Source organism: Macrosteles quadrilineatus, unplaced genomic scaffold (genome assembly GCF_028750875.1).
Source record: "Macrosteles quadrilineatus isolate MER2022 unplaced genomic scaffold, UCM_ALF_1.0 Scaffold_6__1_contigs__length_79288215, whole genome shotgun sequence".
NCBI lineage: Eukaryota > Metazoa > Arthropoda > Insecta > Hemiptera > Cicadellidae > Macrosteles > Macrosteles quadrilineatus.
The window spans coordinates 21,203,398-21,221,776 of NW_026542599.1; the positions used below are offsets into that span (position 1 = coordinate 21,203,398).

Below are 18,379 nucleotides of genomic sequence, written 5' to 3' on the forward strand. Positions count from 1 at the left end.
TGGTAGTTTACAGAAACTACTGCTATTTCGTGCTGCTGGTGAAGCCCATCATCAGGTCATAACATCAGCAATTGTTAAAATATTTCTCATGGTAGAATTCATTAGAAATGTTGTACTATACAAATAACATGGGACATAACCCGAAAAAATACACGAAAAAACATTTAAAATTTATGGAACATACGGTAACTGTAGTTGATTTTACAACGCGACTACTGTTTTTGTTGTATGTTTTGACGATGGAAATAACGACCCGGGAAGTAAGCCATCCATCTAATGACATGGTAGTTCGCATCATTTGCTGTCAAAGGCTTGGAAATGCCTTCATTATAACCCCGATTACAAGTCTTATCAGTTCGCTTCGTCTTCGGCTTCCTATCTTCAATATTCTCCTAGTTATTGATTTGTTATAGTAATGCGAGAATGCAAACGTAAGCCTTTGAGTTAAGTGGTATCTATCGAAACTCTGTTTTTTTGTTTTTTTTTTCTACATACGATGCAAACATGTTTCATATACTACTTTTTGTAGAAATTTTCTTTCATCAGTATTCGTATCGATTACTTTGAATTATCCTTTAATGTAGAGTAAACGGTAAAGTAATTTGAAAATGAACTATTTTTATTTTATGTTATTACATAATTTGTATTTTGCTATGTTATAAAAAATGCTTTAAAACAGGAAATTTTAATTCTACCTTTAAAATTCAACTTCTTTATATGTAAATAAGCTTTAGCTTTAAAACCAGCAGGAATTCGAAACGTATTAATACAAATAAAATTGTGTGTTTTAAAATGCAGCAACTATTATATTGAATATTTTTAAGGAGAAAATAATTGAGTAAGAATTTAGAACATGGTATTCTTTATTTATAATATTTTGTGAATTATTCTGAGTTTGTTAGTAGATTGGTTACGTTGAATTGTATTGTAAGCAAATGCCTACTGAAAATATGCATAACAATATCAGTATTTGTTTAAATGATTAATTTACTCATACTTTAGAAGCAGCAGTATACAACCAACTATAAAGTGTCTATTGTTTTTACACAGTTGATTAACTACTATCATATGTAAGAGTATTTATGGGGGGAGCAGCTAGTTTACTATTAGGGCGCAGGGCTTCGGTCCCCAAGGTCCCGGGTTCGAATGTCATTAACCACCAATGTCTTCCACTCATGTTATAATGTCACAACCCTAACCTAACCTAGCTTGAATTAATATCGTATTAATTATTGGTCCTATGTCCTATTGTCCAATTATTGGTCCATGTGAGAGTGTTAGAGACAAATAGAACTTATGGTGACATTTACACATTTATAAAATAATTTTCACCAAGTATTAAAATACACGGACAAAAAAAAATTGTATAATATTTTCAAACAATGTAATTCTCAAAATAATAGCAACACGTGTATGGAAAGCGGAAAATTGTTTAAACGCTACCTTTTAGCTTGAAACTTCCAAAGTTGGAAAGTGATGCTAATGAACGTGGGTTAAATCGAATTTTCAGATGAATTAAGGCCTCGTTACTCAGATTGGGTGGTTAATGATCACCAAACTTTGATAGAGAAGTTTTGTAAAAAGCCGCTCAAACCCACAGGGACTTTGCGTCTTGTTAAATATTAAATCCAAGAGTTAAAACTTTACTGCTTACCTGATTAATCTTGGTTTTATGTAACTTCAGCTGGTTCTTCGTTAAGTTTTTAACGAGATGTAAAACAAGTATGAAAAGAGACAGGTTTTAGCGAATATAAATGTGTATTTCTGGTTTTATTTTGAAATTAATTTTTCCTGGTATTACATGCTGTTGGTGATGCAATTTTACTTTTAGAACCGAGGATTGTTTAGGCCTATACTAGCGAAGAAAAGGAATAACACACACTTTGTAATCGATCTTAATAAAGCTACCATTTATTAAAAGAAAATAAATTTTTCTCTCTCATTTTAGATACATCCTCAATTATATTACTTATGTGGTTTAAGATGCTTCGAATGTATTTTATAGGAAAATTTCAGGAGATATATTAAATTTTGTCTAAATTTCCGTAGAGAAGAATGTGAGTTTAAGTTATTTAATCTAAGATATACTATACAATTAAATTAAGTTTACCTTAGTGAAATAATTTTAAAAAAATTGTTTACGAAAACAATTCATCAATGTGTATAGATTTTAAAAGAACCTGAATCTGTTTACTATTGCAACGTTTTTATCCTGCTTTAGATGATTCACGTACTGTATTGATATTTTTTATGTGCTCTAAGGTGAAATGCTCTTCCACAAATCGAGTTAGATTTAGTTTTGACATGCCGGATATTCAAATTCAACAACACAGTTCTGCGTTTGACGTTGTGATAGCATGTTTAGACATGTGACATGTTGCGTTGGTGGCCAAAACTAAGCAAACAACTAAGTTTTGATTGAACACATGAAATTAAGTAAAATATTTATATTTAACAGAAAAATTATACAATATGAAAAAAAATATTTAAGATTCTACTCTTGATCCCAAATAATACGACATTCAAGTTAAAATACACATCATAGTGTAAATGTATTATTTTAAGGTGAAGATAAAGACAATAATGTACAAAGGGATTGAAAGAAGTAGCTTACATCCTTAAAACATAAATATATATTTTAATACGTTCATATACGTAATAAAAACTATGGACACTACGAATTCCCCAAACAACATACAAAATTACAATAATGTGATTTTCATCAAAATAAAAATTGATGGAAACACTTTCGTTTAAGAATTTCTACAATAAGTGTATATAATTCGTATCACATTTATTTCCAATTTAAAACTCTTTAACTAATCTTGTCTACACGTGGCAGTTTTAGATCTAGTAAACCGAAACTTCGGGAAGTGTGGCAATCGGAACGAAGAAAAACTAATCAAAGCAGCAAAGAAAGTAACAGCTGGTTACAGCTTATCACAGAAAATATAGAACTGTCTGAAATACGCAGAGCGATATTTTTCTTTTCGTAAAGTATTGAACCTGTCTTCATAGAAGTTAAAAAAATATATTAACTTGTGAGATATTTGATTTTTTTTTAATTGATTGAATACAGAATATTTAAAGATGAAAACTAAAGTGTACAGTTAAGCTTTAATAAATATGGGTTAAACAAATGCGTATGTTCAAAAGGCCTTTTTTTATGTATGACTATAGTGAGTAAGCGACAGCCTGCAGTGATTACAGTGCCGCACACACTTTGTTTTATAACTTAATATCAGAGGAGTTTCATAGTTTTTTGTATAATTTATTTTAAAACTATATATTATAATTAACGTTTTTTCCATTTTCACGTAATGTATAATATTACTGCAAAATAACTAGCTATTTATTTACTTTTATCCAAGACAAAATTGCCATCAAAATAAATAATGGGAATAATTAAATAGATAGAAATAGGTGGATTTATTTATTTAATTCACAACGTAAATAATGAAGAAATAAGCAGACCAGTTCAGTCGGGGCTTGCCCAATCGTTATCAGCACAAATGATTTTAATATTTACAGTAATCATCGTAAACAAAATGTAAAAACGTGAAGTTGTTGAAATTCATTACAAACTGAAATCATGCTAACTACTCTTTTATATTAACAATTAAAATATAATTTAAACTTTCCATAAATGTTGTAACATTAATTACAATGGGTTACCCTTGGAAGAAATTTTCAAAAACAATGTAAGCTCAATAATTATTTATTTATTTATTCCACGGCAATGCCATTTACGATAGGACATACAGTTATAACAAATGTTAATTAATTGGATAATTAGATACTTCTAATACATAGATTGGTTTAAATAACAATGCTTGTTATTGCTAATTATTCTTCGTTGATTAAAATTTGAATAATTAATATGGTTGGATTGAGAATATATATTATTTAATTCCAAAATGCATACGTTCTACACATAAATACACATTGCAATGATACATTTTTAAATCACAATGTTTCTACGTATTTTTAAACATATTGACAACAATGAAATCGAGTTTACGTCGGAGCAGTCAGCTGATAAGGTGACAGCTGTAGTTGCAATATCCGTCCGCTAGTAGCGCTGCGCTCATTCATTCTCCAGTAGATTATCATTCATGTTTAGTCCGGTGCGGTGTCTGGTGTCGTGCGGTCGTGCGCTGTACACTGATTGGTCCGTCGTGCTTACGATAATTAAAAATAGTGAACTGTTAGATCTTTGTTGTTTCGATTTGTGGCACTCATGAATTTACATATTTTGTCAACTAAAAACTGACGTAAATGTTGTGTTATTGGTGATTTATGAATTTGTTATTGGGTGTTGTGATGTGTTTTTGAGATGTGATGGCCTCTAAGATCAGGATGGCAATTTGGATACGAAATATTATAAGGTAAAGTACGTTTTTAATCATGTTTTATTATTATCATCAAATTCTTGGTTATTTTTTAACTGTTACCGTATTTGTTAAACTGTACACATTTTTAAGAGTAATTCGTTTTTTTTCATTCCACGGAGATGCCATTTGCAACTACAATATTATACAGTTCCCTATATAATCAATAAATATTTACAATACGAACCGACTACAAGATAAGATGACTTAATTATTAAGTTAAAAAATTAAGTACATTTACAATATCGTTTTTGGTAGGCATAACAATATAAAGAGAAAATATCCCTTAATCATGCATTTAAATATTTAAACTATAGAACTGATAGTGGTCACCCTATCCCTACTATATATATATATATACTACTAAGCCCTGCTATGAAAAAAAAACTTGGGTATCAATAATGTATAGTATTCATATAACGGTATAACTATTCATTCCTTTAAAATACATTTAATTTATGTTTGCGTCAAATACTGCATAAAATGGTAAGATTCTGTAAATTTTACATATACTACAACTCTGTGTTTATTTGAGCTATGAATGTGAGTAAATTTAAAATTTCCTTTGTAGAAGACCCAATGTAGTTTAGTTACGTTGGGTGGTTAATAATAGACTCTCTGAGAAATCAAGTATTTTATTGGTCGTTGAATAATCACTGATTACAATAGACCTCATCAGACACACCATATTGTACAGTATATTATACAATCACACTTTATACTTATATCTTATGTTATACATTCTTATATTCTCCTGAATTTTTAAGGTAATTATACTATAATTAACTTATATAGTAGACTATAAGACCTATATTTAAATATAAATCAGAAATCAGCTTAGAATATGTTAAATTCAACTAATTTACATAAAAGACTGCAAACGTGGTTATTTGAGTTTCATGGAAAACTTGATTTTTACAATTCAATAGTTACTCAATGCTACAGTTAATTAAATGCATTTACTGTTTTATGATTGATTTCAAAGGCGGATTATATTTTAATGGCAGACACTCGTCACACTAATGTACGAGTGGGTATTTGCGAGTTCATAGATTTTTATCAGGATTTAATTTAATTACCAACGAGTACCCCGACAACACGTCCATACTTGTCTGTTACAATCTTGTTGTATTTCAAGTATTCAATATTTCATTTTATTTTGTTAATAGTAAAAATCCAATTAGTCTTTTTTTTACTTGCAAGGAAAATACTAAAGTTTTCTTTCCTATATTGAGCCACCCACTAAGAGGCCTAGGTAGATCCCTTGCTTAGAAATATAATTTAGTTAACTGTTGTAAATATTGTAGCGAAATATATGATTATCGATACGCATTTGGTGCTTCAATTAAATCAATTTTATTCAACGTTGAACTGGTTGTTCAAGTATTATCATTTAGCTGTTTAACTTGTATTAGGCCTAAATGAAAAATATGTATAAATACGATACATTTTTCTATTAATAAAGTTTTAGACTCATAATCATGGCATACAGCTATTGTTAGTACCCTACTTAGAGGTTAAAATAAAATAGAAAAAAAGCACTCATTGATCAAATTTATCCATAGCTGAGTGTGCAAACACATTTTAGGATGAGTTCAGGAAAGAAAATCTCGGGGAAGAATGGAAAATGAATTGGAGGAACAATTACTTCGGAAGTATAATATTGAAATTTTATTGCTAAGACAGTATTTTCCCATTCTAGTGTAGCTGAAAATTCCGTAAGTTTATGTAAGGCTATAAAATCTTTTTGTAACTGGTTTCTTTCTAATTAAAAGTCAGAACATATAACGGTGGATCTGTCGTTGTTATTGAGACATCCTCAATTTTATTTAATGGTACATTTCAGGTCGTTACTATTTATAATATCCTATTCAGTATTAGGTCGTAAGGCAGATAAGCTCTACTCAAACTTTGCTAAGCCATTTGTTATAACAGAGAGCCGAAAGTGCTTTTTACTGCCTACGCTGCGAGACAGCTCAACTTTTTGTTCTAGCGATTGCTTAGATACCGCTTCCAAACATCCAACTAACTTTCCTTTTTGCGTTTGCAAAGTTTTACTTTGGTATTGATAGTTATAGACATTGTTATTGGCGCTGAGTAGTCGTATTAAATTAAATTAATTCTGAAACTAGAGCGTAGTGATTTGTGTCTCAGAAATACAATCATTCTTACTTGTAGTTCTTTTTTAATTAAAATATTTAAACAATATTAAACAAAATACTTAATTAACCAAAGTTATTAATTTTATTTATCAACAATTAATACTATTTTACAGACGTATATTAAAAACACAATTTACACAAAAACTTCTTTCAATCATTTAGCTTTAATATTGCACGAGGCAGTTGCTGTTTTGTGTACCAAAATGGTTGGAGTGTTCGCCTTAAATGCGCAAATTTTGCTGATTTCAATACTGAGGTTCAAGCTAAACCATTGACTGTACTCAGAATAGACTTGCCATGCAATGTAATTTGATGCCAGGGAAATGGATTAAGTTCAGGGCCATCTCACGAGGGGGTACTAGTGTATTGGATTAAATACTAATTCAGATCAATGCAGTATCATCATACAACCTTCAGAGGGCTCTGATGACCCATTTTATGGGCATGGGGTAGCGAGCTGGTGTTTAGAGCGCGGGATTTCAGTCCCTGAGGTCCTGGGTTCAAATTCCGCCTAGTCACCAATGGATTTCATCTAAGTGATGATGCCGCAACCCTAAGTCTAGCCTGGAGTAATGTGAAAATCAATTCGTGCCTAGCGTCTTAGGAAAAAATGCAGTATCATGGCAAACAGCTGATTGATTTATCACTTCACACAGAATATTTTCATTAATTGGTAGACCATATCAACAGATGTTGCTTAAAATGTCTAATTACATGGGAAAAGTCAATGGCTAAACCCAGATTACATTTTGCTAGGGGTATTCGCCACCTACGTTATGCAGTTAAAAAACAACGGGTTCCATCATAACCTTAACAAAATTTAAAACCTAGTGACGTTGAAATACAAAAATAGAAATAAGTTCACAAATTGAGTAACAACGGATCTTTTATGAGACTGATACCGACCGTCAACCTTTAAGAGTTGACATTTGTCACGCTACATTCATTCTACAGCGTAACGTGAAGATTTTACGTAAACGTAACATTTGAAAACGCACTTCTAAATCGGTATTCTCAGTTTTATTTCACACTAGGTATCATGTGTGTACCAAATATGGCTAAGGGGCTTCAACACTTGGACTGTTGACACTAGCTAATGGCTATGATTGGTGTTTATGTTCATACCACATGTGTAAAGATGTAAAACACTACGAACTAACTAGTCGTGACATCTCTCTCTCTCTCTCTCTCTCACACTAGTTACTCTGTCCTCTTCTACAACACTAGAGTTGAAGTTTGTGTACTTGACTGAAATCAACAAACATATCGAACCAAAATATAAAAAGGTAATTTCAACCTACTGAGCGGATTTGGATATTTGATACTTATCCACCTTACAAAGAACCTCTTCAAGTTTAATAGTACCAAGTCCTTGTATTTGTAGCCAATTAAACAGTAATTTGTAATAACTAGGTGTACAATGCAGTTGCTGCTTGCAATATTGAGCGAAACTAGCATATTAATCCAATACTTGTTTATAGTTAATTCTACATCTGTTACTCGTAAATGATATTAAATACTTGCAGTATTCTATGTCAATGGTATATTTGGTTCACTTAAATGGAATGTCTATTTGCAGTATTCGAAGTCAATTATAGGTCTGGTTCACGTAAACAAATTGTCTACTTGTAGGAACCAAAGTCTATGTTTCATCTGGTTCTCATATATTAAAAGTCTAATTACAATATCCAATCTCAATGATACATATGGTTCGCATAAATAAAAGTCCTTTTTACACTGTCGAAAGTCAATGGTAGGCCTACGCCTGGTTCACTTAAATTGAATGTCTATTTGCAGTATTTTAAGTCAATGATACGCCGGGTTCACGTAAACGAATTGTTTACTTGCGGTATCCAAACTCAATTGTAGGTTCACATAAATGGAATGGCTATTTGGATTATTTAAAGTCAATGGAGCATCAGCCTTATTCCGGCGACCATAATTATTGGTTATTCATTTTGTAGTAAATTATGCTCAATGATATTAATCCGATTGTTCTTCCCCTTTTCTCTGTATGGTATTTGTAATGTGCTATTTAGATGATTTGTTGACTAACATCTGTTGGGACTCTTGTTCACCTTGTTATTGTTATCTCGCAAATAATGTCATGGCAACCAATTAACCAATAAGGCCCATGCTAAATTTCTTAATGTTTAAATTCACGCAGGGAAAAGCTCTGTGGTACAAATTTTTACCATTTCAGATTGATACCTTCCCACGGTTGATTAATATGATTGTGCTAAATTTGGTGCAGATCACTTTAGCCGTTCAGGAGAAGTATTTGTAAAACAAAAGCAGGAGTGTAGTATAAGAGCTTCGCTTCACTCCGCTCAATAATCTGACCGTGTAGGTAAATTTGATTGTGTGTGCGTGTGTTTGGCAGAGATTTGACGGAATTTTAAGATTTCTCTTTGGTTTCAGATTTCTATTTCACTATAATAGAGTTATTAAGTATTGGGGAGCTGCTTTTAAAGTAGTATTAGTCCATCCAATATCCAATACAAAATATAGCGAAACCTCTTAATTAAAGAAATGTTGGTATTTTACCGACTTAAGCACATGGTAGGCTAGAATGGACTTATTTACAGTAATTTTAACAATTACCATATCCTGAGCAACTTTAATAACCCACTAGTCTATCCGAGCAGTAATTACTACCTTCAAGCTTTCTGTTTGGAGTAGGCAAGTGTTTAACGTGTAATTTACAAGTATTTACTATATAAGAACCGGTTATTTTTGGAAGTCTAGTTTTAAGTTATTTACAAAGCTATTTTTCCTTAATGTCTGTCTACGTATCGATTAATAAGCCTGAGAATATTAAGTCTGAATATTTCTTGGAGAGCTTTCTTATGACTTGACCTAAGCATTTACTATTGAATGCTACAGAAAGATTTAACAAATAGGTTTTAGTAAACATGACACTGTAGAGTTCCAAACTATTTCTCAAGTTATTACCTTTGTTCAGATTCATAGTTGCACTGATTTTAAGATTTCAACAATGGTTATATGTACAAATTAGTACTATTTATTATATTGGTGGGCTCCTACCATGTAGAGCAAAACAGATGTTTATACTAGAGCAAGAATACGTCACCAGCGAACGTTAGATTAGTTATGAAATGTAAAGATAAGGAGTAAATATACACTATCTTACCCGTGGTTTCAGCTGTTAAAACTTTGCTGCAATTTGTTATATATGTACGAAAGGGAACGTAAAATGTAACTTTTGATTGATTTGATAATTGACATACATTTACTCTTACCAAGCAACAGAAAATATATCGTTGCGAATCAAGGTCATAAAAAAACACTTGGGCACTAATCTTGAGATCTCGTATTTAAGACAATAACTCATTTTCTTAAATATAAATTAAAACGTGTTTAAAATATTTTGTTAAATTAAATTAAGGTAAACCGATTTGGATTCATAGTTAAGTTGTTTTACCTTGATTCATATCGCAGATGATTACTCACATGTCACACTTAGTTGTCAATTATCACTTGAACAGATAAGACTCGAGAGGCTTGAACTATAGACTTGTCAAGTTGGAAACACGTTGAGTTGATCAAAAACTTACTCAGAATGTAACTGGATGAAATTATTGTGAAATTTGCTTTAATTAATTAACAAAATAAGACTACAAGACTGTTAGTTATTTGTATACATGCGCAATGATAAGGTTAACTTTCATATTGAACAACTTATTCAAACAATACGTAATTTGATCAAACTTTGTCCAAGTTAGTTACATTTTAGAAAGTACATTAACACAAAAATACAGTTCTAACAATCTTAATAAACAAAGAGATTTTGAAGGTTGAGTGAATTAATTTGATTTAAGTCTGAATGGCGCTTCACTATTGTCAAACTTGTTCACTTTCAGAACATTTTGATGGTTTTATAATTTTATCTAAAATCTTTTAATTCTTGTGTTAAAAAAGTTTATGACCTAATGGATTATAGTTTGTAACATACCACGGTGCGAATAAAACATTCCTAGCATTTTTTTAGTGAAAACTTTAGCTATACGATAAAAAAATCTACGTATGGAGTGTATTAGAAACCCATTATGCAGTTAGCCAAGCATATTTTTTAGCTGAAAATGAACGTGATATATTATGATAAACATGTAACATATTATGTGACTTTATGTTTTTCATCAGTAGTGACCTGAACTCCGCATATCGATTGTGGCTTAGGTTGCAGTCCCATCAATAGCGGAGCTTATTGCAGTTGATTGCATCCAAACCGGACATGTTTTCCATCATGTGTAGTGCATGCAGATATAAAACATGCTCATGCTGTGCGTTTGAGTGGTTAATGCACCAAAATTTAAAAGTTAAAGAGAAAGCATAACATAAGACAATAACAATATAACCGTAAAAGAATTGTTGTGAGGAGTAGATTTTTGATTAAAAGTGGACAGAGCTCTCGTAGATTAACTAGGTAGTAGCGGAGTAAATTTGTCTCACCTTCGAATCTAAAGTTGGAGGTTCGATTCTATGCAAACACGAAACTGAATACAGATGTAATTTGATTTTTGGCTATATTTTAATGATACTACCAAAAGGTCGTCGTTAAATAATAACAAGACCATGGTTTGGTCCGTTCCCTTACAAAATTAGAATCAAATGCCCTATGCGTAGAAATATAGAAAGAAAAGCGTATTACTCATTGGACATCTAACAAAGTTGTTACCCGAAAGAAAATTAGTTACTAAAATACTAGTCTTAATTTTTACTATCAAGGTAACCAGTGGTACCTCGCTTTATTGTATAATCATTTTGAGACGTAGGAATTGGCTAACTCAGGAGCTCGCTAACTCGGTCGTGTGTCGGAACTGGCTAACTCTGGAACTGGCTAACCGTCTCAGTCAGGAATTGGCTAACTCCGGAACCCGCTAACTCGATTTTGTCTCGCGGCGGAATTCGCTAACTCTGGAAGTCGCTAACCCGGCCGCGCCCACTGCATGGAGCGTTGCCAACCTTGCACGACAAAATAATCGTACATTACCGTATTTCAAAATATCAGTGTCAATGAAGATACAGTAAATGTAATTGTTTTTGTTATCAATTTCACTTTTAACAGATAACTAGCCCAAAGTAATTCAAAGACAATAATTAAAAAATCATGAAAAGTGTTTTTTTTATTTAACTCTACAATGGCCAGTTAAATGTTTATGATTTCGATCTTAAATATAAATGCCATAAGTGTAAAAGAAAATAATAGAGTTGAAAAATATTGAAAAGGTACTAAATAATTAAACCTCTACGAAATTAAGCTAAAATACACGCTAGTTCTCAAACACGGAAAACAAATTTAATCGTAATGTCATCAAACATCAACCATCAGTCATCAACCATCGTAACTTTCATAACTAATTCATAGATTTAAAATTAAATGTTCGTCGTTGAATCGTCCAACTTACGTGTAAAAATATGACATTAGACTAAGCTTTTATCTAGGCCTAATAGTTTAAGCCAAAACATTGTAGGCCTACTAGTAAATAGTTGCCTAATTTTAAAATGTGTTGAATTTTTTAGTAATAATGTTACATGTTTTAAAACAGTTTTTAGATTGTACACCTAAGCACCACTAGTAAATAATAGGAGAAGATATAATACTCATATAATAAAACGTGACAGGGTAATTTTAATTCACGATTCTTAATAAACGAATTGACGGATTTTCTTAGTTGGGTTTCCTTTACATTGGTTTCACAATCGAAAAAAAACTATACCAAGCCATTGCTCGGTTCACCGTTCCCCGGTACTGAGCTACACAATAGACAACAGCTTTGTTTTTGGATACGATCAAGTAATTTTAGGTATGGCCACCATTCATAAGAATTGTAACAAACAAGAACGCCTGGATCGATTTAGAACCAGCCTGGAGTAAAACTCCAGACTTTTAAAAATAGGCCTACTGAAATACGTAAAATTAATATTAATTAAACAAAATTAAGAGGATGACCCGGGTTCTACACTAATAGCCTACGATCAAAGAAATTTACAAGTTGTATTTATGCATAGACTAATTTTTAATGCAGTCTATGAATAAATTAGGCCTACAACTTTATAATATTGTATTGATAAATATGTATTTAAATTCAATAGCTCTATTTAAAAATACATTACCACTACAATGTATTTCTGGACTGACGTTTAACGTGTACATTTTATCATGATTTATGATTCAATTTTATGATTAAAGGTTACAAGCCCAGTATATAAAATACGAACTCAATAATTTATTTGCAGAAGTTCAAAAAATGGTATTTATTCGAATAAAAGAAACAAATGGCGAACTACGAAAATAGATATTTCATAACATGTAAACGATCCAAATTAAATGTACATTTTTATCTTTTTACATACCATAAAGCTACTATTTAAGTAAGAAGCCCAAATATAAAACATACTCCCTTATATTAGTATATTTCTAATCCTTATGGATGAGCTGAAAACAGTTTTATTGTTAGTTCTGTCCGGTGCACTGTCTTTAGAGGTCGTGTTTTGTTTACAATTGTTTCTTGTTTCCAGTCATTTAAAACCTCGTTTAACCAAATAAAACGTTCTAATCACAACTAATAACACGTCCCCTAGTTATATAACCAAACAGTAAAGAGCAAATTATGAAGTTAACTATAGAAATAATAGAAACACTATTTGGTCGACACTAGCGATCAGTGTCACCTGACATGAACTAGACGCGAAAAACGAGCTTCAAAGTTTACAATGGGATATAAAGTTTACTTGTGTTGGTTAGTCTATGGTAAGACTATAATGCATCTTCCACCCTAATAATCATGAGAATAATGTTAAACATACTTCTCAATATATTTATTTGATCAACTACGTTGCTCTTACTCCTAATTAATCGTAGTATACGACATTATGGTACCGATACTATATAGGTACTACACTTTCGGTAACACTGGCCAAAAATATTCGTGCTTGGCTCTCATTGGACGGCCCGCGAGGCTTCTGATTGGGAGTTAGCGAGTTCCGCCGAGGGACCGAGTTAGCGACTTCCGTACGAGGACGGAATTCGCTAACCCGGCTCTAGAGCGGGTTAGCGGGTTCCGGAGTTAGCCAATTCCGAAACCGAACAAGTTAGCGAGTTCCTCTCATCGACCAAATTTGAAGATAGGGCTTTTAACATGGGGTTAGCGAGTTCCAGAGTTAGCCAATTCCGCGGACCCATCATTTTACATTTATGCACGAAACCAAAGTGCGAAAACTTCTTAATAACGTGGTCTAAAAACTAACATTCGTCTGGAAACAAAAAATCTTAAGTTGGAGAATGATTATATTGTTTCATACCAAAGTGCAGCATGTTTTATGCCTACCTAAAATAAATTATTGATTTATATAAACAGTGTTGAAATCATACGAGAAATCATCCATTAAAAATATCATAACATAACATTGTAAATTGAATGCGTATTATATGTATAGATATCGCGTTCCAGCATTAAAAAAAAAACACAAGTTAAAAACCAGTATGTAATGGGAATGCTGATAAAATAATCAATAAAATTGTTAAGTAACTCAATTAACCCACAGACTGTACATGTTTTCATAATAATAAATGTATGGTGCACTACACACAATGTCATAGCACTGGAGAGAAATCAGATGGAGAATTCAATATCGCCATATTTGGAAGAAAGCTCCAACAGAAAAAGTTATGAATAAAACAAGTAGTGTAAAAGTGATCGAGAAGGCAGTTGCGAAGTAGGTTTGACGGCTACCGGTTACTTTTGTAACAGAAATGGAGAAATTCTCTGACTGAGAAGTCACTTGACTATTTTCATAATAAAAATAACAATTTATCCTTTTAAATCATTAAATAAATCGTTATCCTGTTAAAATGTTAAGGATTGGAAGTAGTTTACATTTTTAACGAATAGGAGTTGTATACAGCGTAATAGTAGTTTACGCAACGATTGCGTAAAGATAGTGTTAACGACACGAGTAAATAATTTAAGTTACGATAACACCATTTACGCGAGTAGCGTACACTACTTACCTACGACAGTGTTTTAATTAGGCTACTAAAAATCACTACTGATAACTTCTATTATGTTTTCGTTTATAACCTTTCACTGCCACTGACAGTAATGCAACGAAACATTGTAACAAACACTAGTTGCACCACTCAACAATTAAATTAGCCTAAACAGCTGATTAGGTAAAGTTCAAATCATTAAAATTTTACTTCTTATCTCTCAATCATTGAACCTCATTGGTCCGTTGCCCGCGTTGTTATGAAAAACTGCAGTATGCTGTTGTAAAAGAAAACAATGCTCTTATGAGAAACAGGTCTAAGAACTGAACTGAAACTGCTACTTAAAAAAACAGTCATAGCTGTTTACAACTTAAATGTGCACTACTTTTAAATTTTTATTGAAGTAATGTAATGCTATTTTTAAACTTCTGAAACGTTTGGTAAAAAATCAGATCGCGGGTTTAATAATACGTTTAAACTGTATTTAAAATCGTAACTAATAACAGCTTCAAGTTAAAGAATTCTACACTCTCTGTAAAGGTGCATAACACAAAAAAGTGTTTACAAAAATTATAATCTCGTAAAGTCATCTATGGCTGACCGTATTCAAATGTACGTTTAACTAGTTTTATATATGATTATGTAAAAAGAGAATTTCTTTTGGAAATCCTCCTTATAAAAATCTATGTGGTAATGCATTTTAAGATTGAATATAATATTATTACTAACGTGTATCAGAAAATTCAGCTTTTAAAAAACTTAGCATTGCTTTATTACCTGTTTTTTTTTCGTACAAAGAGATTTCGTTAATACAAAAGAAAAGAAAAAGTAATTTATTAGGCATTAAGTTAATAGTTTTCTCTCATACTTATTTAAGCTATTTGGGTTATCGGAGTGCTAAACTGTTTAATCAGATACATATTAATCCAATACCAATTAAAATAAAATGTTCCATCCACAAATTTACATGGATACACTTTATAAGAAAAATGTTATAACACTATTTTCAATAACCGTTGACAGCAATACGGTTTAATTGAAAATTATTGCTTTTGATATCAGTTATTGGCATCGACGTAAATTAACAGGATCACTTTGATCATTCAATAACTTAATCTCTTAAAACTATTCAAAAGACCAATTAGTTAAATTAAATGGCGTCCTTTTTCACTTAGTGTATTGCTGTCCTATTTAGTTCGTTCCAATGTTTTGCGTAGTTTATTTTTCACGTGTGTATTTAAGTCAAATACAAATTACATTTTTTTTTCTTATGTCATTAGTTTTAAGCATTATACGTGAATTAAACATGTTTTGTTAACTTTAAATTGGTATTTGTTACTAATTACAAAAAGTAATCCAAAAGTGATATACAGTAAACAATTGTTGCTTTCTTTTTCACAATAGACCATACAAATATGTCATCAGTGTAAAACCATAGCTCAAAATATTATGTATTAGATCTTAACTCGAAAATGTTATCCAGATTTTAAATTATCTCATTTAGTGGATGTAAGGAAAACAATTTTTTAAATAAGAACACGTGATGTTATCCTAGAATTTTTTCATATGCAATTGCACTGCAATACATTTACGAATTGATTTCAATTTTTACCAAAAAACCTTCTTCAAATAATTTATACATTGAATACTTTTAATCAACTCTATGCACACATTGAAGGTTATGAATTGAGGGCGTTGGTCGAAGAGAGAATGTGATGGTATAAAAGCGGTTACTAAGTCCTAGAGCTGCGGGGTTTAAGTCCCTACAGCCACCACCAACTTTTAGCAATGCACTAATGCCGTAATCCAATGGATAGATAACCACCAGAAGGTCAACTTATTTCGATAAAGACATTTTTTTATGTAAGAACTTTCTCTCCAATATAGAACTCTCTCCACAAAACTCGTATTATATTTATATAAAAGAAAAGCATGACATTCGTCTATTGGACGATCCTATATCGCGTTATGTTATTCTTCCACTATGGACCACTTCCTTGTTTTTACAGGACCAACCATCAACAAGCTATATTGACTCACACGCCCTCTCTCAGCCAAGCCCACTTCTACAATATTATCATAACACAGTGTATACAACATACTATTTATTATTTAAACCACGATTCGTTATATTATTACAAATTTACCATTGAATTTTATAAATTTTGTACGGCACGAAAAAAAGTGTTTACTATACACTAAGGTGAAACTCTATTTTTCCCTTAATAAGCTGTAACAAAGCATGGTCGAGTATTGATCCAATGTTATTAAAGCATTTTGGTACTTTGTAAACAAATTGTAAATCTCTGTAGTTGTATAAACATAGGTTTCCCCCAAAATCGTTCAGTTATAAAAAGTACCTTCCAGATACAAAGGCTTCCTGGTAAACCTCTTTGGACTTTGAGTATTGCGATACACACTCTTTCGTCATTTACTGGTGTTTTGCGGCTTCCACCAATTATATTTAGGATTTAAGCTATTATAAATAACTTTACGCAATTCCCTGTCAGTTTTCCAAACTGGAACAACGTCTTTTGACCAAGAACAGAATGGTATGTAGTCCATACAATCTTCGGGTGTTTGCACAAGAATCACTAATGTTTAAATGGATCAAAGCAAGATCAGTGTTAATAGCCCCATAGCACAATCTTTACAAAAATTTCATTGTTTAGCCCATCTTACATGCACAGCTGTTCGTTCGTTGCTGTACTTATCTTAACTACGTATGACAGCGTAAGAAAATGTTGAGGCTCTCATTTCCCCACTATGTATATTCTAAAGAACCACGTAGTTTTTCCGTAGACAATTCCTAAGCACCAATTACATGCAACAGGTGGCTCAAAACACACCTCGAACTGCAGATCTGTCTTACTGGAAAAAATATTGTCTAACAAAAACAATTTTACTGTTTTAGAAAACTCCGTCTCCCAGAGGCCAAACGGTTATTAATACTTTGATTCCACTAATTTACTCTATATACTGACACAAACTCGCCGATCTTTGATGTCGCTGTTTAAACTACCATGTCTGCTCGCCAGCAACAAAACATAGCCGGGAGCGAACGCTTGAATAATTCCGGTACCAAGACACGCTGTTATTTGCATTTTTCCCGAGTAAGTGAAACTTTAATCACAGCCTATAAACAACAATCTCAGGTTAACAACCTGCTAGCAGACTAACACCTAGCAGCCCGCAGCAGCTCTTTGATTCATTCTGTTACTCCTACTATTATAGCCTATAAATAGAGGATTTTCTACCCTCTGCCTATAAATAGTAGATTTTGCAATGTACACGGTACCTATAAATAAAAGGGGAGTTGAGCTATAGTGCGATTTTGTGCAATAGATGATGATGTCAGTTTGAAATGTTAGGTTATTTGGATAGCAGGTGAATTTTGTTGTGATTCAAGAAGCCTTGAACCAAGCAAGGCAAAGAGTTTGGTTTACTTTCATTACTGAATTAGAGTTTAGGTAAATAATTTCCGTAGATCTTGAATAATGTTGTCAAGGCCTATATCTTTGGAAAAGTAATAAAACTGATGCTTGTCGAAAAATGATTTCTTTTCTATGTAGACTCATAAGAGTTGTAGAACAACACACAGGGTTTGGATCGTTCCCTTTCAAAACGTAAAAAATGCCTATGGCGTAAAACACACAAAAAATGAATAAATAAAAATTATATAGTTATCAAATATTTATAGAAGTAGTATGTAGTATCCTAGATGAGTTGAGGTTTCCTTCTTCGGCAAAAAAACATAAATCTTTAGATCATGGGGCAGTTTACGTATATTTTTTTGTTTTCGCCCTTAAAAT

The 18,379-nt window shown here is 32.0% G+C and overlaps 1 protein-coding gene across 1 annotated transcript in view; it reads left to right on the plus strand.

Annotated features, from left to right (window-relative positions):
- Positions 1-4,147: 4,147 nt before the first annotated feature.
- Positions 4,148-18,379, plus strand: part of LOC128996179 (thrombospondin type-1 domain-containing protein 4-like) — a 521,245-nt gene continuing 507,013 nt past the window's right edge. Inside the window, exon 1 of the mRNA XM_054421318.1 lies at positions 4,148-4,388. Within this exon, the coding sequence (XP_054277293.1) occupies positions 4,342-4,388 (47 nt within the window). The 5' untranslated portion in view covers positions 4,148-4,341. The remainder of the gene's footprint in view (positions 4,389-18,379) is intronic.